This window comes from Typopeltis vanoorti, chromosome 23 (assembly GCF_054136105.1).
Source record: "Typopeltis vanoorti isolate ZY-2024b chromosome 23, IOZ_Tvanoo_1.0, whole genome shotgun sequence".
NCBI lineage: Eukaryota > Metazoa > Arthropoda > Arachnida > Uropygi > Thelyphonidae > Typopeltis > Typopeltis vanoorti.
The window spans coordinates 58,093,844-58,115,969 of record NC_143571.1 but is presented as its reverse complement, the minus strand read 5'-3'; the positions used below and the strand labels follow the sequence as shown (position 1 = coordinate 58,115,969).

Here is a 22,126-nt window from a genome sequence, read left to right as displayed (position 1 = left end):
TCCGAATCCACACTAACTTTGAGATCCCAAATCCAATCCAATCCTTTTTAACTCGATCCCCTCAATCGAATTCTTGTCTTGGTCCTGTAACCCTCCATCATTAAATTATATATGATGGAAAATTTGGCATGAAGAGGGCGCCCTTTTATACTTTTGTTGTTTATTGTTGCTTATTTGCAAACTCTGATAGAAGGTGTTCTTTTGTCGTATAATCCAATCGTGTTATGACGAGTGTGCATTTTGCGTTGTCATGGTAAGATTTCGATAAAATGGAGTGTTGTTTCGTCAGAAACTGTAGATGAATATAAAAGGAAGCTGACTACTGAATCGCATTTTACTACTTTAGGATGTGAATATAATTATTCGTGCAATGCATTTATGGATTGAAACCAATTACTAACCGATAAGACTTCTTAATGTAAGTTTGTGAAAAGTGTGTTGTTTGTGTTTTTTGTAGTTTATCCATTAGTGATTGTATCTTTAACATCTGTGATTTTCGCTTAGGCTGGTGTGCAGAATCCCCTAATCTACTAAATAACCTTATCTTCCTGAATTCGACACTCATCACACAGCCTTCAAATGCAGTACCTTTAAATATCGCTGTATATACGTTCGGCACAACACTGCATCTCCTAATATAATGAATAAAGTTGGGTAATTGCAAGGTAGAGCCGCTTGTCTCATTTCGCTGCATGCAGCGAGCTTCCTAAAGACAGAATACGTATTTTGCCGAATATTTTTTCGCCCGAGGCAATATTCACCTCAGGTAAAATAACTATGGAATGTTTTTCTTTCTCTATATTCAAAACCAGAAATAAGAAAGAGAAGAAATGATTTATTATTATAACGGTGTCTCCGTGGAGGCAGAAGAATCATCGCCTGAGACCCTACATCGATGCACTAACCACTATTCACACAGTAGCTATCATACATTTTCTTAAACTCATGAACATATGATGCATTCACAGCACCTCTGGCAATGCATTCCACACATTCACCACCCTCCAAGCAAAAAATCTAGTCCTAAAAAAACCCTTTAATAATTTATATACCTCTATCATGTCTCCTCTTTTACATATATCAGCTAGATTTTGGAGCCCACAGATCTTGTCTTTCTTTGTATGAAACATTCCACAGACCTCCAACGTTTCCAACTTCCACTATTTCTTCATCACCAAGAAATCTACTGTGACCAGATCTGTCACAGTAGTCCAGATGGCATCTTATTAAAACCTTATAAAGTGGAACAGTAACTTCTCTATCCCTGCTTGCCAGTGTGTTCTTCAACAACCATGTAATTTGATGTGATGTTTTGGCACCCTTTGCAATATACTCTCTACACTTAAGTTCTCTGTCTACAATCACACCCAAGTCCCTTGCCTCAACTTCTTTCAGTTCAGTTCCATTAATATAGTACACATCATGTGATCTCATCCTCCTACAGTGCATTATCCTGCACTTAGCCATGTTAAACCACCAGCAAGATATCTACATTATTTGAATTGACTATTGCTCTTCCCAATCTTGCATCATCAGCAAAAAATTGTGAATATTTCCTTTCAAATTATTTCCACTGCAATATCATTAATGTAGAAATTAAACAACAAAGGAACAAGTACCAAGCCCTGAGGTACACACTAGTTACATCTGCTCTTTGATATCTGTCCATCAGCCATCCTCTAATTCAAATCACCAGCTTCGGATCCATTCCCATTTTGCTCAGATTTATGCAACAGAGTTCCATGTGGAATCCTGTCCAATGCCTTTGCAAATTCCAGCAGTATCACCGAGTGAGGATTTTTTTTATCCATCCCTGCTGTTACTTTATTATAGAAAATAAGTTACTAAAGGAAGACCTACCCTTCACAAAACTATGTTGCCGCTTATAAAATATCATATTTCTGTCCACGCAGTCCTGAATTCTAATTTTTTTATCAATTTCTACCAAACCTTAACCACCACCACTTCTGATATACCAATTGGCATATGATTTGCTACGTCTGTCTTGGCACCTCCCTTATGCCTAATTCTCTAGAACATTCTTGTAACACATGGGCTGATATGCCATTTAATCCTATAGCATTATTAGCATTCAGGTTCTGTAATATATTGAGCACCTCTATTTCTTCTATCTTTAGACTCTCATCATTCAGTGACACATTCAGCACTTCAGTATCACAACCAAAATGGTACACTTTTGCGAAGTGTACCATTTTGGGTAACGTGATTACTAAGTAACTCAACTATTTGATTTGCTTCTGTAAATTCCCTACCATCAACACTTTTTAAAGTCATCCTTCCATAGTTATTCTTCTGTTTACTTGCCACATAGTGAAAGAACTCCTTAGGTTTTCTTTTGGACTCATCAGCTAATTAGCTTTGGCCTTCCTTACCATACAGGTCACCCTCTTTGCCTGTACCTTGTACTGCTCATGAGTATGCTCATCACCTTTCTACTTCTTCCACAACTTTTTTTTATTTTTTTATTTTTTTTATTTTTTTTTTTTATCTGCAACTCTTGCTTAATGATGCTATTCATCCATTTTACTCCTACTTGATTTCTCCTCCTGACCCTGGGATTGCAGTCTGATAATGCTTTCCTCAAACACTCTGACAATCTCCCACACACACACCATCATCTCTCCCCTTCAAATTCTCATATCATAGCACTGCTGAAAGTTGACTTTTCAGCTTGTCATAATCACTAGCCTTGTAATTCCACGTATACCCCTTCTTAAGAGAATATTCATAATTTCTTACAGTCTCCTAGGTCAAGTGTAGACAGTGTAACTAAATTGGCTATTGATATGTTCTCCGATGCTTTGACCAGATCTAACACTCTCGAACTTCTTGTCCCTTCCGTTACATGCTGTCTCATGTAGTTATCTCTTAACAACTGTATAAATTCCATTTCCTTCCTTGCTTGTGACCATTCCTTTTCCCAATCTATGTTCCCATAGTTAACATCCCCCCATAATAATTACTCGACCTTCACTCATCATGCTAATTTGCCAATGCATACAATCTACATTCTCCCTTATACTCCTGGATTATAGTAGGAACCCATTACGTATTTCATCCTGTTGATCTCTATCTCACACCAAATAGCCTCAGATGAACTGCCTTCTGCATACCTGTCATCTTGAGGCACTTCTACCCTCTTTTGGCTTCAACACTTTGTCTATTATTGGAACATATTTTGAACACATTTTACTTCTTTTCATTATTTAGGTTCACCTAATATTTCTAACACTTCTTGAGTGATTGGAATTTTTAAATTAAAAATATGTAATTATAAATCCTGCTTTGATAATTTGTCAATCCATTACACGTCACTTAGAGATAACTACATAGACAGCATGTAATGGAAGGGATCAAAAGTTCGAGAGTGTTAGATCTGGTCAAATCAAATCAAAGAAGCTAATTCTCCCACTGTGGTTTTCATCGATGATGCTTAAGCAAATCCTGTATTCAGCTGTGCTTTAATGTCTTTATTTTTATCTATTTATTTATATATTAAAAACTCCATTCTTTTTGATATTTGTTTTGAAAACATACGTTTTGGATTGGCATACAATTAATTTAAACTGCAAAGCTCTCAATATTTTCAAACTTAGTCAGATATTCATCAGAAAAAGTTTTTAAGAAAACTCATTTCAAAAACCATAATAAAATGACATTGCATTTATAAAAAAAAAAGTTCACAATCATGGTGAAGCCTCATATTAAATTTTTCTAGAGAATGTCGAGTAATATTTCCATGAAAACTTTGAGTTGGCAATGCCACTTAGCAAAAGTTTATTTCTTGGTTACAAAATAAATCGAACTCGACAAATTATATTTTTGTTTCAATCCTTTACCTACATTATGTAAGCAGACAGTTTGCAGTATCTTTACAACCAGTCTGCTTGATGTCAAGTCATTAGCCTCTACCCAATTGCCTCACTATCCCTTAATGTAAAACACACTTCCTTTCTGATGTGTATATCAATTATCTGTAATCTAGAGTATTTTAAAAATGTGGCAATATACCATTTCACTCTTTGTATATGGAAAATGACTCCTGTATTGATTTAACCCAGCTTATCTTCCTCGATCTAGCAACTGTGATACTTAGCAATAGAGGTATGTCCAAAAAGAAATGTTTCCCCCACACACACCCACACACCCATTGTGTGGTATTATGGCAGTTGATGTGAAATCAACAGTTTTTGTGTATAAGTGGACTGGTTGTGGTTGTAAAGATACTTTATGCACAAATTCTCCACCTTGACATGGTGGTGGGGCTTGTGTGCTTTGACAACCCTGAGAGCTATGCCAGTGGTAGTGTAACTATCAGAAGGGCCACCCAAACTGGACAGGTCTTCGTGAGGATAGGAGCCATACTAAAAAAGATTCCTAGGAGAGTGAAACTCCGATACAAACCTCGGTAGTGGGCAGCATCAACTACCAGTACTGGCCTGAGGCTGAAGACAATTAATGTTAGAAAGGCTCACCAGAAACTTACAAGCCAGGCCAATTTATAGGACTAAGGGTTGTAACACTGCGATGTGGAAAGCAAAAGGGAAACTTCACATTAATATCCCTAGAAAAAGCAGCATGGAAACTAGAAACAATAAAAATGAGATCGGCGATGGAGCCTTCATGAGAGGAGTGTCATGCCCGACAGGGGAAGAAATCGGGCTTCTCGGGTCATAAACCAGTGAAACTCCGATACAGATAGAAAGATGCAGAAAAATTATACAAACATGTGAAAACCCTATTAGAAATGGGAAAACTTGAAAACATCAAAAAGGAAACGAATAGGCTCAAGATAGCCTGGGAATATGTGAAACAGGATGGCAAGATCAAGGTGATTTCTGGAGCGATGACTACAGGATAATATTCTCAGGAAAAGAGAGAGGAAAAGCAGGCAGTAGCAATAATACCCAAGAAACACTTAGGCAAAAAAGTAACCACAACGATCAAACACAGTGACAGAATCATGGCAATTAGCATCCAATCTGAACCAGTAAACCTGAACATTATAATGGTCTATATGACTGGACATGAAAATGAAGAAATAGTATGAGCAAATTGAAGATATATGGAACATCTTCAAACAAAGAGATAGTACAATAATAATAATGGGAGATTGGAATGCAATCGTGGGAGAAGGAAAGGAGGATAATACTGTAAGAAAATTTGGATTAGGACAGAGGACAACATCTGGTAGATTTCTGCAATCAGAAGGAATTAATAATCACAAACACAATGTTCCAAACAAAGAAAAAAAGAAGATACACCCGGAAACATAAATAGATACCAAATTGATTATATAATGGTTAAAGCAAGATTTAAAAACCAAGTCAAATTTAGTAAAGTCTTCCAGGAACAGATGTTGATAGTGACCACAATCTTGTATTAATGAAAACACAATTGAAATTCAAAAAAACAACAACACATAAAGATCAAGAAAACTAACGCAAGAAAATGCAAAGGAAAGTACAAACAATAACAATAAGTGGAATCAAATAAAGGACAATATCCTAAAAGCTAGTAACAAAATACTAGGAAGAGAAAAGCAAAACATAAGAAAACCATGGATAACTAAAGAAATATTAGGTTTAATGGAGGAAATACAAGAATACAGAAAAAGTAGAACACAGAAAAATAAGAAATTAAAAAATGTGATAACAAGAAAAGGTAAGCAAGCAAAAGAAGAATACCTCCACGAAGAATGTAAGAAGACAGAAGAACTGTTTAATAAAGGAAATCTAGAAACAGCTTATAACCAAATAACAAAAATCAGCAACAAACTGAAAAAGGTCAGACATAATAATGTCTTAATAGATGAGAATGGTAAGCTAATTATTTATTCTGAAGAATATTACAAGAATGGAAAAAATATCTTGAACACCTGTATCAAGGAGAAGAACAGGAAGAAAATGACACAGAAACTAAAGACAATAGTGGGCTGTCAATAATAAAAAAAAAGAGTTTGAAAAAGCACTTAAAGACTTAAGCCAGAAGAAAAGCCTAGGAATCGATAACATCCCAAGTGAAGCCGTTCAAAATTTGGATGAGGAAACAAAAAATGATATATTTGAACTAATAGCTGAAATATATGAAAATGGAGATCTCCCAGAAGACTTCACAAAATCCCTGATAAGTCCAATGTAACCAACACAGAACAATAGCCCTAATTACACACATTACCAAAATCCTGTTAAAAATAATACAAAACCAAATATATGAAAGAATAGATTCACAACTAGAGCAAGATCAATATGGATTCAGGAAAGGAAAAGGAACAAGAGGAGCAATACTAAGCTTGACAACTATGATCGAAAAAAGAATGGAGGTAAACCAAAAAACATATATGCTTCATGGATTTAGAAAAAAAGCATTTGACAAATTTAATTGGAAGATGATGTGGAATATTATGAAGAAAAGTCACATTGACTATAATGATAGAAGAGTAATCAAACAGATATATGTAAGACAAATGGGATACATAAGAACAAATAATAAGAACGAAACTATACATATTATGTGGAGTAAGACAAGGGTGCATATTATCACCCTTGCTTTTCAACATTTATATTGAAAATACCATCAGAGAAATTAAAGAAATAAGCAGTGGCATACAGATTGGTGGAGAAGAAATATTTTGCCTCAGATTTGCAGATGATATTGCATTCATAGCAAAAAGCAGAAGAAGATTAAAAAAGTTAATCAAAACAACAAATGAAATATTTAATAAATACCACATGAAAATAAATGTTGAAAAAAACCAAAATTCTACTGGTAAAGCAAGAAAATAAATTAAATTGGAAAGAGATAAAGCAATTAAAGATTACAAATACCTAGGGAGTACAGTAAATGAGGAAGGAAGATCAAAAGAAGACATAAAGATAAGAATAGGCATAGCAAAAAAAAATAATTCAATAAAATGGAAAAGGTATTAGAAGGAAACTTAAGTCTAGAAATAAGGAAAAAAACTAAAAACTTATATATGCAGTATAGCACTTTATGGCAGTGAAACATGGACAATGGGAACAGGAGATATTAAAAGACTGGAGGCATTTGAAATGTGGTTGGAGACGAATGCAAAAAAATAAAATGGACAGACAAAAAATCTAATGAAGAACTGCTTAAGGAAATAAATGAACCCAGAGCACTGATAATGACATTAATAACAAGAAGAGACAGATGGATTGGATATATCTTATGACATGAAAGTCTGATGAGAAGAATAATAGAAGGCAAAATCAAAGGAAAAAGAGGAAGACCAAGTAAAAGATACTTTGATCAAATAAAACAAAGCACTGGGCTAAACACATGCTGTGAAATAAAGAGAAAAGCAAACAGAAGAGAAGAATGGAAGGAAATGCTGCTGAGCTACCGGTCATAAGACTGATGCAATAGATTATGAGTTACTTATCAAGATGAATGTGCAAATATCATGTGGGAGTATATCTACATGGGTGGGGGTGGGGATGTCTAAAGCATGAATTTTTGTCAGTTGTAGTGAGGAATAGTTACTTGCATACAAGTAGCTGTTCACCAGCAAGCTATTGCTCATGCCTTCAGCTTTAGAGCTTGATATTATATATATATACATTTAGAAAGTTTTTTACCTTGGGTATATAGTATATTATTAAAGATACCAAAAAAAAAAAAAAGATACAAAAAAAATTTCTACATCTTACTCTCATCCTGAGATTTTTATTTAATAAGGTCAAGCACCATGTGGCAACTTGTTTAGGTAAAATTTATAAGCTCTGCATTACTTCAATCTTGGCATTTTTAGGTCTGGCTTCCACTGACAAGACCTCAATAAAGGTTGAAACAGGTCTGGGTAGTGGCCCTTGCCTTTAATGCATAGCATCATACATCTCTGCAAGAGGATGTGCTTTGCATTAGGGGAAAATACTAAGGAAAGTGATTGGAGCTTACTCCACCTTTACCACGAGTTGCCTCAGACTTGCACTACGTGCAAGTGCAAACTTGACTTACTTGTCTGTTTGCTTACTTGGGAAAAAGGATTAAAACCTAGCTTATAAAATTGCTTGGTATCTTTTATTTATTTATTCATATGGAGTTTCCTCCTTTTCTCCCCCGTCCCTATTGGGGTGAGTTGAGTCCCCTCATGGGGTGGTTAAGTATTTGTGGCTGTAGATCCGTGTGTGTTCACGGGACTGGGTTGCCTGCTTGAGGGATGAAAAACCCCAGATAAACTGGGGGGAAACCCTGCTGTCCACGCCCAAGACCAGATAACTTGGTTATGGCTGAGGAAGATCCTTAAGCTCCTCACGTCGCCGACGGGAATCGAACCCAGGACACTCCTTCTCCCAGGCATGTGGTTGCGAAGCACAAAGCCACTAAGCTAACCGCGCGGACGGTATCTTTAATAATATATATATACAGTCATCCCTCAACTTGCGTCCTTTCAAAGATACGTTCGTGATCCCATAAGGCAATAAATAACATTTTCGGCTATACTTTCGAACAAACACAAGCGAGCTTAAGGTCAAGCATGCACAGTGGCAACAGCGTTTTCAGCGGCAATCTCCCTCGACAGTCGGCATGTGTCTTCAAACACAAAATCATCAGTTCCTCTGTTGACTTTGTGTTTGAGAAATGGGTTATTTGTGTATTTATCGTTAAATATTTCACGATATTTTGTGCAACATGGCCACCTACACACCCAATCAAAAATCCTAATGAAGAATCACAGAAAAAGAGGCGAGCAATTGATCTTGAAACAAAGTTTCAAGTTATGATGCTGGTAAGCCCGTCAGTGTGATCGCACGTGGCTTCGGATTGTCTCATTCTACAGTGACGACCATTTATAAAAATAAGGATAAAATCGTAGAGGCTGTGAAAGGATCTGCTTCCATTAAGTCGATGAGAGTGACGAAGCAAAGACAAGGTCCTATTGGTGATATGGAGAAGCTACTTGCACCATGCATAGAGGACCTGAACCAAAAGTGCATGTCCCTTAGCACTGTGATCATAACTGCTAAGACACTAAGTCTCTTCAACATGTTGAAGGAGAAAGTAGAACAAAATACTGCATTTTGCGCTGCATAATGTGAAAATATATTGGAATCGCCAAGTGCTTAGAAGGCTGGCAAGGAGTTTGTGGAAAAATTGGATAAAATTATTACAGAGGAAAATTATTTTCCCCAGCAAATATTTAATATGAATGAGACATCCTTGTTTTGTAAAAAAAAAATGCCCGAGCAGATATTCATCCTTAAAAAGCTAAAATCTGTACCTAATTTTAAAGCTCTTAATGCCCGTATTATGATTCTGTTATAAGTATGTGGCTGGATATAAACTGAAACTATTTGTGATATAGCACAGTGAGAATCCACGAATCTTCAAAAACATCAGGAAGCATACTTCCAATTCATTATCGGAGCAATAACAAGTCGTGGATGACTCAAAAATTGTTTGAGGATGCCTTAATCAACTTTATGCTAGCAAAATAAATAGCTATTGTGTGAAAGAAAATGTAGCATTTAAAATTTTATTAATTCTAGATAATGCTCCAAGTCATCAGTTTTATACTTCTTATAGCGGTGATCTTCACCCCAAGTTCAAGGTAATGTTTCTCCCTCCAAACACTACTTCATTGATCTAACCAATGGATCAAGGAGTTCTTGTAGTGTTTAAGGCTTATTATCTATGGATCACTTTTTCACAAGCCATTTCTGCTACTGAAAGAAATGACCAGACTCTCATGTAATTCTGGAAAACCTTCAATATTTATCATGCTATTAAAAATATTGCTGTGGCTTGAGACAAAGTGACCTCTCAATGTATGAGTGGCATATCAATAAAGACAGTAAAAACGTTTGTGCGTGATTTTGGAAGTTTGTAATAGTGAGCCTAGCAAACAATCTGAATTTTGAAGTGAATGATGACAACATAATTCAACTCATAGAAAGTTCTCCCCAGATGAGTTGACCAATGAAGGATTGGTCAACTAGAGGAACAACTGTTGCAGAAGAGGTAAACGAGAAAACGAAGAGGGAAAAGAGAAACAGGTAGTTAAACAATTTACAGTAAAGGGTATTTCAGAAATGTTTTTTGCAGTTAGCGATGTTCTCAAAATAGCTAAAGACATGGACCCCAATGTTGAACGCTACTTAATAATAGAAACGAAAGTGCATAATGTGTTTGCTTGCTATGAACAAATTTATGATGAAAAGAAGAAGAGGAATAAGCAAAGCGCATGGACATTTTCATAAAAAAAAAAAAACCAGGTTACACCAGAAGAGCCGCAGCCTGGTCCTTCACATAGGGAAGGTAATGCAGATGTGATTGTGGAGGAAGATTTGGGTGATTATTCTCCTGTTTAACAGTGGCAGTAATGCACAGTACAGTTTTATAATAAGATTTAAAAATTAAAATAATAGTATACTTATTACGGTTAAGTCCCTAACCCTATAACTCTGTTGATTTAATGTATCGACTTATGTCCGATTCCACTTACGTCCTACCGGATGGACCAGAACCTGGACATAAGTCGAGGGATGACTGTGTGTGTGTGTGTGTGTGTGTGTGTGTGTGTGTGTGTGTGTGTGTTCGTTCTTTCACTTTAACTAGTCATATGAATATAATTTTGTAATGTTAGGTAAACCTAATGCAATAAAAGGATATGTAATAACAAATCTATTGCATTATTTAATTAGGTATATATGTTACAGAAATTGAGCAGAATGTAAGGTTTGAAAAGATTACAGTCTGTATCACATTGCTAGTATTGGATTGCAGGAAATTGATGAGGCTAGTAACTTGTGAATAATGGTAGACAGAGTTGCAGATCAGAGGCATATTTTTGAAGTAATCCTTGTAATCAACCAAGTAATCCTTGGCTCAAAGGATTAGTTGGTTGTTGAAAAACACACTAACAAGCAAAGACAAGGGAGGGAGGTTATTATTCCTCTTTATAAAACTATGATTTGGCTGCATCTTGACTAGTGTGCACAGATTTTGTCCTGGTTTCTTGGGGATTAGAAGTGATGGAGAGGATTGAGAGATGAGTGACCAAGCTGGTGACACGTCTCTAGAATGGTCTCTATGAGGATAGGTTGAAGGTGTGTGGGTTTCAAGTTTAGCTGATATGCCAGAAAGAGGGGACATGATGGAAACATTATTAAAGGGGGTCTATAAGATTGACACAAAGGGAATTTTTTTAATAAATGACAAATAGAAAATTAGAAGTTGTATAAGACAAATTATTAAGGATATGTGACTTGAGTTTTTGCTTGGAGAGTGGGAAGTGGGTGGAATGGATTGCCAGAATTAGTCGAGTGCCCTGACAATGAATCAGTTTTTTTAAGATGGTACACCTTAAACTGATTCATTAAACTAGATTTATTATAGTCTAACCAAGTGGAAAATAAACTTCCAACATCTTTCTCTAAATCAAGAATAATTTAATAATAAGGTGGTACACCTTTTGGCAACTCGTATAGGTAAATATGACCTCTCCATTGCTTCTGCCTTAGTATCTATGCTTCTGGCTCCCACTGACGAGACCTCAATAAAGGTAGAAACTGGTCTGGGTAGTGACTCTTCCCTTAATACATAGCATTATACATGTCTGCAGGGAAATGTGCTTTGCATTATGGGAGATACTGAGACAAGGAGTGATGAGAGCCTGGTCTGCCTTTACTATGAGTTGCCTCAGTCCTGAAGATACTTTAGGTGCAAACTTTGTTTGCTTACACTTGGATAAAGGATTAAACTAAATTTATTTAGATATGTTAGGTATTGTGTACATAAAGGTTAGTGTGTGTCTCTCTCCCACAATGAGTATCCTGGCTCCATGGACACATCCATATAATAGTAATAAATTCATGCTTGGTTTTTTTTGGATACTAGTATTGGCAGTTATCTTGATATGCAGAATGGATTGCCAGAGCTAGTTGTGGAGCGCCTCAACAGTGAACCAGTTTAAGGAGAGATATGATAGCTATTGTGTACATAAAGGTTAGTGTGGATCTGCAACAATTAGTATTCTGGCTCCATCGAAATACCTGTATTATAATAATAATGTGCTCTAGAATTGCAAAAAGTTAGATTTTCACATAGCAGCATTGAAGTTTCTCTTGTAAATAAATAACATTGCCTGGCAAGCATTTCCAGATAATGTTACTCTTTGTATCATCTCATAAAATAAATGAAATTTTTCATGATAGCATCATGCTTACCTGTTGGGGACAAGTATTATATCTCAGTTGCAATAAAATATCCTCTTAACTCTGTGGCCAAATGTAATACTATAAATTCTTTTTTTTTACTACATGCTGGCTGAGGCATTTGTTCTTCAAGCATTCAAATATTCAGTCGCACTTTGCACTTGAAAAACTCTTTTCTTGCTTTTTTTTTTCTTTTAATGTAACTTCCACTTATGAAAGTGTAAAGTTAATTATCAGAAAGATCTCACCAGTTTTTGTCTTTTTTGTTTCAGTCACCCTTATTATGTCGATCTGATACTTATCCAATTCCTCAGCTAGTTCCATTTCTTTGCCATTCAGGCTTCTTATGTTTATAATACCGATCTTGAACTGTGGTGATGTTGAATTGGGGTGTGTTTTAGGATTTGTTTCAGTAGCTGACTTTTTGCTGTTTGCCCTGTTCCCTTGTGAAAACAACGGGGCCTTGCTGGCATGAAATTCTGTCATGTTGTACCATCATTTTGTATTGTGGCTTAAGCCAATAAGAATACAATTTGGTTGGCTAAATCCCAAATTGCCAGCCCATCCTCATTCGTTCAGTATCCAGGGTGCACCATGGGAAGGTGAGGATTGGACATTAGGTCAGAAGGTCTGGTCAGTTCTCCGCATTCCTTTTAAAGGCTATTTGAAGGTCTCTTCTCAGTTATACAGCTTTTATCTTTAAACACCTTGGATTTATTAATATTAAAAACAGCAACCCCTACTCATTTGTCCAAGCTAAAAGTATTCAAATCTTCCTGTAGAGAATTATCAGCATTACTCCTGATAATTTTACCTAACTGCATCAGCAAACACATGAGAATCCCTATTCAATCCACATGAAATATTATTAAAAGAAGTCAAACAGTAGGGGACCTAGAACAGAACCCTGAGGCTCACCACTGTCCACCTTCCTTTTCTGAGACACAGCTCTATCTTATACAACTTAGTGGTATCTTTCAGAGAGCCAATCTCCAATCCATCGAACCAACAAATATCTATTCATATCTTCTGCAGCCTGTACACCAACTTATCATCTGGTAATCACTCGCAACTGACTCAGGCAACCCATTTCATTTATTCATCATTCTTCAAGTGAAAAATTTAGCCCTTGTTAACTGCCCTCTTACCCAACTTCGAGGGATGACCTCTTGTTCTATCCCCTCTAGCCAAGTACTGAAACATTTTCTTCTGCATCAATCTTATAAAACTCTTTAAGTAACTTAAATGTTTCTAATATATTCCTGCTCTCTTTTTCACTATCAACCAACTTTTGCAATCCATAAACTCTGGCTCTATCCTCATAGGGAGCATTCCACAGACCATTCGCCACTTGGAAAATCTCCACCACTTCCTCATCCCACGAAATCCAGGTGACCAGACCTGAGCACAGTAATCCAAATGTGGGCATATCCATGCTTTATAAAAAGGAATGATAACTCCCTTATCTCTACTTGCAAGTGCATTCTTCAATACCCAAGTAATCCTGTGAACTTCCTGGGCTACTTTAGCAATATGCCCAGTGGTGTAGCTAGAGCTTTTGCCTCCTGGGGCAGTTCCTGAGTTTGCTGCCCCTCTGAATAAACACCAAAAATACTACAAAAAGTCAAAATGACATATAGGGAAATAAATTAAAACACTTTTTTTTTTTTTTTTTTTTTTAAGTAAAACTTTCATTTCAACATTCTAAAATATTATTTTTCTTGCTTTTCTGTTAATAAAATTGTCAATGACATTGGCAAAGTCTATTTCATAGTAATGTAGGTAATTCTTAATCAATTTTATTTAGAAAAACTCCTCTCACAACTAGCAACACTTACAGCAATTGTGAGAAATATTCGCATCAGTAGTCTTACAATATTTGGGAATGAGTTCTCGAGACTGTATTTTAGAATTAACTGCAAAAGTTCAAAAAGGTCAAAGTGCCGCAGACCACTCCCCTCCCTAACTACGCCTCTGAATATGCTCTCTAAACTTCAACTCTATCTACTACTACCTCCAAATCCCCGGCTTCATCAATTTCCTGGAGTACAGTTCCCTCGATGTGATACACAGGTTGTAATCTTTGTATCCCAAAATAAATAACTTGACACTTTTCCACATTAGACTGACATCTATTATGTTTTCCCCATACTGTCAGCCTATTTAAATCATCCTACAATCTCTCTACATCACCTAGATTAACTATGCTTCGCTTCACCAACCAACTTTTGCATTATCAACAAAGAATTGAATATCTTCCTTCAAATTATTTCCTATATCATTTATGTACAAATTAAGTATCAGTGGTTCAAGCACAGAGCTCTGTGGCACACTACTAGGCACCTGCCTTCTGCTGAATTCTGCTCCTCCATCTACTACTTTTTGGTATTTGTCCAGCAGCTACATTTATCCATATCACCAGTTTCATATTTCTTCTCATTTGTTGCAGTCTGTGTAATAGAGTTTCATCACATATGTATTGTCAAACATCTTTGCAAAATCCAGCAGTATTATTGTGTAGCCATTCCCTTTATCCAACTCAACTGTCACTCTATTATAAGAAATTAGATTACTAATGCAGAATGACTTTTCACAAACCATGCCATCATAGAATATCACATTATTATCCAACCATTCTTGAATTCTGTTTTTGACCAACTTTTCCAGTATTTTTACCACCACTCCTGAGATACCAATTGGTTTATAATTTGCTACTTGACTTAGATCCTTCTTTATGCGAAGGAATTATTTTGCCCTCCTCTCTTATCACTTTTCCAGAGCTGAGACAGTAATCAAATGCATTGCCAGTTCCCCTGCACATTCTTTTAAAACGCGAGCCAATTCATCAAACTCTGTTCTCACATCAGTCCCTGTCACCACCACCATAACAATGTCTTCACTTGTAGATATATCCTTGCAAATTGGTTGCTCCGTAGCTCAACTATTTTGCCTGCCTCTGTCACCTCTCTACCATCTGCACTCATTAAAGTTATCCTTCCATAGTCATTCTTCATCCTACTTGCCACATTAAAAAAAAAAAAAAAAAAAAACTTTTTGGGATTGGGATTTCCTTTCGCATGCTCATCAAATTTCTTCTCGTAATCTGGTTTTACATTACTTACCATGCGGGTAATCTTTCCTGCCTGATCTTTGTACCGTTCGTAAGTTAGCTGGTCATCACTTTCTTTATATAACCTCCACAACATTTTCCTTTTTTGCAGCTCATGCTTAATGATATTATTCATTCATCTAACTTCTACCTAATTTACCCTCTTAACCTTGAGTATGCAATGTTCTATTGCTTTCTCCATATACAACTTCACCGTTTCCCATGCATTGTAAGCATCCTTCCTTGCAGATCCTTATGCCATGATGCTGTTTCAAGCTCTTCTAAGTGTATGGCTTGTAGTTCCACAGATACCCCTTCTTTACTGGAATTTCCACATTTTGCTATTTCTCAAGTCAAAATTAGACTATCATATTCTGCCAATGGAGGCAATGTAGCTACTAGTTATGGACAGGTCTTCTGATCCTATAACCAACTCTCTTGTACCCTGAGTCAATCTGATTCAAGTAACTATCTCTCAGTAAGTGTATAAATTCCATTTCCTTCCTGCCACCAATCTTTCCTCCTTCCAATCTATGTTTCCAAAGTTGAAATCTCCGATAATAATTACTTGACTTGCATTCATTGTACTGATCTGTTGATGCAGGTCTTCCACATCACCCCTGGAACCCCCTTGCCTTATAGCAGCAACTAATTTAATTTTTGTCCTATTGGCATGAAACTTATACCAGACTGACTCAAAAGAACTGCCATTTGCTCCTGACTGACTCTTATTTTTGTTGGTTGTAATTCATCTGCTATCATCAGCAGTATCCACTGTCCTGTCTACTCCATCCTCCCTGAAAATACTAAATCCATCAAATTCTATCTCTATAACTATGTCACCTACTGTTAGCGAAGTCCCATTAATGCCTAACTTTTGGCATGATTGCACTAACCAATGCCAAAAACTCCTCCCTCTTATTCCTGATGCTTCTGGTATTAGTATATAGAAATGTTTAACAATATTGCATAATTTAAAAAATAATAACAACCTTCCTAAAAATTAAGATACAGCTATTGACAACCTTTGAAATGTTTACACACATCTCATTTTTATGACATAAGTGATATCCTAGATATCACTTATGTCATGAAATAGCTTGGTTAGGGCCAGTAGTAAGAGACCGTATCCCAATTTGGCTTCCCAAAGATGGGCTCTTTCTATAACATGTTCCATGATAGCTGTTAATGTTTGTAGCTGCAGCACACAAATAATGATGTTTTTTTCCTGATGCAACACACTAGAGTGTACAGAGGATTTGAAATTGGAAGTGATCACCATTTAGTCTTAAGCAGGATAAAAATGAACATGTAAGAAAGTTTCAAAGCAAATAAACGTTGAGCAGCTCTCAGATGTGAACTGTAGACTAAAATACACGAGCATTATTCAAGAAAAAATGAAAAAGTTTAAGAAGAGGAACCAAAACCATGGAGATTCAGTGGCAAGCCCTGAAGAAAACACTGATTGATTTGGCTAGAGAGGCATGTGGTGAGGTTGTCTGCAAGGATACAAAAATCAGAACTCCATGGTGGACACAGGAAGTTAAAGAGGCAGTGAAGGAAAAGAAGACAGCATATCAAAAGTTCCTAGCAAATAAGTCAGCTTGTGCTCTTAGAGAATAGAGGGACAAATGTAAAAAAGCTAAACAAAAGTCATGGGAAAACTTTGGTAAGAACATAGAATATAAATATCAAGAAAGTTGCAAAATCTTCTAGAGGGTGTTGAGAAAGCTCAGAAATGGAGGAAAGAGTGCTGTAAAAGGAATTAGAGATAATAAAGGTGGCATGAAAACAGGAGAAAAAGATATCCTTGAAGTATGGAGTAATTACTTTGAAAAATTGCTAAATGAAATAATCAGTGACAGCACAGTGGTAAAAAAACACAGACCAGGCATACATATCCATACTTGAAGTAGAAAAAGCCATCAAAAGCCTGAAATGTGGAAGGGCAGCTGAAGTAGATGATATTCAACCAGAAATGCTCAAGTATGAATAAATAAAATTTTATAACAGAGGGACGAATTCCAGATGATTGGAGTAGAGGTCTCACAGTACTCATAAAAAAAGGGAAATAAAATTGAATGTGAGAATTATGGAAGTATTTCCTACTGAGTGTTCCTGGTAAGACTTATGCAAGTATACTTGAGAAACTGTTGAGGAGGATTGTGGAAGGGAAGCTTGGTGCAGAACAAGGATTCAGACCAAATAGAGGCTGTCAGGATCAGGTTATCACATTAAGACAAATAGTTGAGAAATCATGGGAATATAACAAGGATCTGTATTTAAGTTTTGTAGATCTGGAAAAGGCATATGACAAGGTGCCAAGAGAAAAGCTATTCAAAACGCTACAGTTGTATGATGTCAGTGGGACATTATATTAAGCAATACTTAGTATTTATTTGAGTTGTAAGTCAGCAGTTAGAATTGAAGGAAGTACAGGAAGATGGTTTAATGTTAATTCTGGTGTTAGACAAGAATGTACATTATCCCCTCTGTTATTTATTATCTATATGGATCACATCATGAAGGAAATTGGTATTAAACCTGATATCAAAATTAGAGATGTCAATCTCAGCTCTTTACTTTATGCGGATGATGTTATACTTCCAAATAAATCCAGTAAAAGTCTGCAAGATTTCCTGACTAAATTAAATAACTGTTGAAATAGATATGCAATAACAAGACAGAGATAATGAAAATAGACAGAAACAGTGAAAATATCAACTGCATCGTGAATGGAGAACCTATAGAACAAGTAAAACCTTTCAGCTACTTAGGCACAATTTTTAGTGAAGATGGTAAATTAATTATGGAAATAGACAACAGAATTAACAAAGCTGGTATGGTAGGAAGTCAACTGAATAAATGTATATGGAATAAGAGAGAAATTAGACTAAATTAGCTGTATACAAGACAGTATTCACCCAGCTCCAACCAATTTTAACCCAGTTTTAATGTTAGAAATACAACACTTGACCAAAGACTAGAGACCACATATATGCGAGTCCTGAGAAAGATTAGGGGGGGGGGTATGAACAGATGTCATCAGTGGCAATATCCTATTAAAAATGAGGTTATTAAGAAAGAATTTGACATTGTTAGTATCCAGAATGTGTTAGCAGAGTTAAACAGAATGGGAGAGGAAAGATTAACAAAACGTGTTCTCTGCCAGGTTGGCAGTAAAAAGACCCAGAGGAAGACCAAGATATAGGTGGATTGATACAGTAAAAAGTGCCTTGGAAGACAGAAATATAAGATCTGATAATGTTAGTCTTGATAGGTAACAGATTGATTTGGAGGAAAATTGTAGATAGGAAGTTAATAATGTAAGTTTCATGTGGTACTATCATATCCTGTACACTCCTAGAGGATACATATCAGGAATTTGATAAAGTGTTACACTTTGGGATATAGAGATAAGTAGGCTGATCATATGTACCATTTTGAACGGGACAGTACTGTTTTTTTTTCTATTTCCCAGCTGTCCCGTCATTTTGTCCTGTTTTTAATAAAACCTATAAATATACTTTAATATTGGTCGATTATAAATTATTATTCATAACCTATAATCATGTATACGAGTAATTTGTATAACCATATAGTCGCATTGTTCAATACTAAATATCGATATCTGCAGCGATTTATTCAGAGAAAATAATAAATACATTTTTGGCAACACCTGTGTCTCAGACACAGTGTCTGTTCTGCTGTAGCATTAGTTTTTGTTTTGTCTGTATGCTAACCGATGGCTTTGTTATTCAATGTTGGTGGCTTAAATTTCATAATTTAAAATTTTAAGGTTTATTTTTTAAAGCTTTAAGTCTATCCTTGCAATGTCAAAGAGGCGAAACTGCTCTTTTAATGACAATCTCCAGAAAGAATTCAAATTTATGAAACTGGACAAGTTGTGTAGTGATGGAACAAAAGTAGTATGCCAACATTGTAATGTCCATTTTTCTGTTGCTCATGGAGGCAGAAGCGACATCTGCTGAAAAGACTGGCTTCAGTTTAAAACATTAGTTTGTTAATGGTGAGATGTGACGGTGATAGCGAAAGTGATAAAATTGCAGCAAATGAAGCTCTTGTTGCTTATCATGCTGTGGGTCATGGCCAAAGTTTTTGTGCAAGTCAATTGTGCAAATGACTGCTTGTCGACATTGATCAATAAAGTTTATGAACCAAAATTTTCTTCAACACGTACCAAATCAGAAGCAATAATTACCAATGTTTTATCACCATAATTACCAATGGTCAGCCTAGATATAGAGCTATGTACTGTATTGATGGAGCTGTACTTCAGGAAGTGAATCAGATTTGGGATCTTGGAGTGATGATAGACAAATGAACTGAAGTGCTGAGGGCACACCACAAGTGTTGCAAAGACTGCACACTATCTTGCTGCTATGATAAAAAGTGCATTGACATATAGGGATAAGAAGGTGGTGATGCCTCTATATAAGACTTTGGTCACACCACATATGGACTGTTGTGCTCAGATTTTGTCACCTAGTTTTCATTGTGATGTGGAAACACTAAAGGGGGTTCAAAGGCATATGAGAAAATGTGAATTACAGAGGTTGGCGGATAGGAAGAAAAGAGATATGATGGAGACCTTCAAGTTAAGGGATTCTATCAGATTAATACAGAAGAAATTATAAATATAAAATCATATTTATATTTATAATATAAAAATAATGATTTTACAATTTCTTACACCAAAAATATCGCTCATAAAAATCATAATTTTACTATAAGTTTTTCATAAGATTGCAGTTGATTATAATTTATTATCAAATTGTTTTATTCTATTTTTTAAAAAATTTAATTTCAGATTCATGGAATGAAATAAACAAAACAAGATTTTTAAAATGAATTCATCACGGAGAAGGGCTCCTGGACTGGGGCTCCTTTATCTGGCCTACTATATATTTGGATCTGTTGGTGCACAAAATATTCCCCCAGTGACATTACTATGTGTAGCTGTCCAGACTGCAATATATCTGAGGTTGTTTAAGCTACCATGGAATGGTCAGTTGGATGTCTGCATAAGTGTGAACAGAGTATGGTATGGAAAGGATTGGAAACGATTGTTATATGGTGCTTTGGAACATGGTGATGACTGGCATCTCTATTACAACATGGTATCTTTTGTGATAAAAGGAAAAACCCTTGAGAGACATTTTGGAGGACCTAAATTTTTATATATTTTGCTTGTATTTTCATTGCTGACAAATGCCACATTAGTTGGCCTTAGTTATTTTTCTACTGAAATATTTGATAGAGATTTTAATAATCAGTGTGCTGTTGGATTTTCTGGAGTAATATTTGCTTTAAAAGTATTGACATCTTATTATTTTCCAAATTATGAACGCAATATTGGAGGCATACCGCTTCCCTTACCTGCTGTATATGCTGTGTGGGCTGAGCTCTTTTTAATTCAACTGTTTACTCCTAATGCTTCATTTTTTGGTCATTTAGCAGGTATTTTGGTTGGACTTGCCTATGTTAAGACACCATTAAAAGTTTTAGTAGATCTGCCGTGGTCTATTATTACAGGTGCTATGTATCCCCCACATCCAGGATATACACCCCGTGTTGCATCCACTGGATATAGATCTCATACTAATGCATCTTGGTATAATCATGTTCCTCAAGGAATGACTGAAGAAGAGCAACTCAGACAAGCAATTGATACAAGTCTAAGAGAAAGCCAAACAAATGAAAGAACTTCATTTGAAAGACATCATGAAACATTTGGTTCTCTGTATTCAGATTATGTACCTAGTGCACCACCTGAAGCAGAGTTCCGTAATAATGCTGCTTACCCGCCTGCACATTCTTCATCATTGTATCCAGACTTGGACAGCCTGAGATCCAGAAGACTTGCCCATTTTGGATACCAGTAATTTTGTTTCATCTTAAATAAAAGGTCACTGTATAATGCTGATTTGTTTATTTATATTGCGATATAAACTTTATTTTTGTTTTGGGAATGTCTTAAAAAAAGTGAGTTCCTGTAAGATAGCCCTATTACTTTCTTCACTTAAGCCTCAAAATCTTTCAGGCAGATTTGTAGAATGATGCAAATATTCATGCATTACCAACTCAAGTAAACTTTGTGACAAATCTATAAGCAACTCATTTTATATAATGGAAAGATAAATGGTTAACTTGCAAAACCTATGTTTATATTAAAATGAATTCACTTTTTTGGCAAGCATTGCCACTGTTTACTAGTGTATTAGCCATTGAGATTTGAAATCATATATACCTCAAAGTTATGACTGATGTAAATTAAAATATTTTTTTATCCCATTGTTAATAAACTCTTTTTAAATTTAACTTTTCTGTTGACCTTCTTTTGTAACTAGCAAGGATGAGACCAATGATTTTTAGGGAATGTCAAACAAAAAAAAGTATAGGAGAAATGAGAGAGTAGTTTTAAAAAATGCAGCTGAGGACTAGAATAGTTACTGCATTTTCAAGTAGGGAGTCAAGTACACATTCTTTCACTGTATAAAACTCAGATCACACAACACTTAAATTACAATGCATAGATATCGGTGCCTGGCTTTTGGAATAATACAGAGGCAATGAATATTATACTCGAAAAGAAATTCTTCTTTAAACCCTCTACATAAGAATAAGTGAGGTAACTTCACGACTAGCCTATTTATATGTTGAGGCGCGAACTTCATATCAATATTGCTTTAGTATTTCATAATGCAAAAACATTATGGGAAAAGTCACTACAGTATAGGATTAAAAGAAAAATATAATTTCTTGTCGAGCATAACATATAATGTAACGAAGCAGG

At 35.7% G+C, this 22,126-nt stretch overlaps 1 protein-coding gene across 1 annotated transcript; it reads left to right on the top strand.

Moving 5' to 3' along the window:
- Window positions 1–201: 201 nt before the first annotated feature.
- LOC150093879 (rhomboid-related protein 4-like) lies at window positions 202–21,651 on the top strand. Its single transcript, XM_090412863.1, has 2 exons — window positions 202–418; window positions 20,141–21,651. Exon 2 carries the CDS (start codon window positions 20,178–20,180, stop codon window positions 21,213–21,215), a length of 1,038 nt encoding a protein of 345 aa, XP_090268989.1. The 5' UTR covers window positions 202–418; window positions 20,141–20,177; the 3' UTR covers window positions 21,216–21,651.
- The last annotated feature ends 475 nt before the right edge of the window (window positions 21,652–22,126 follow it).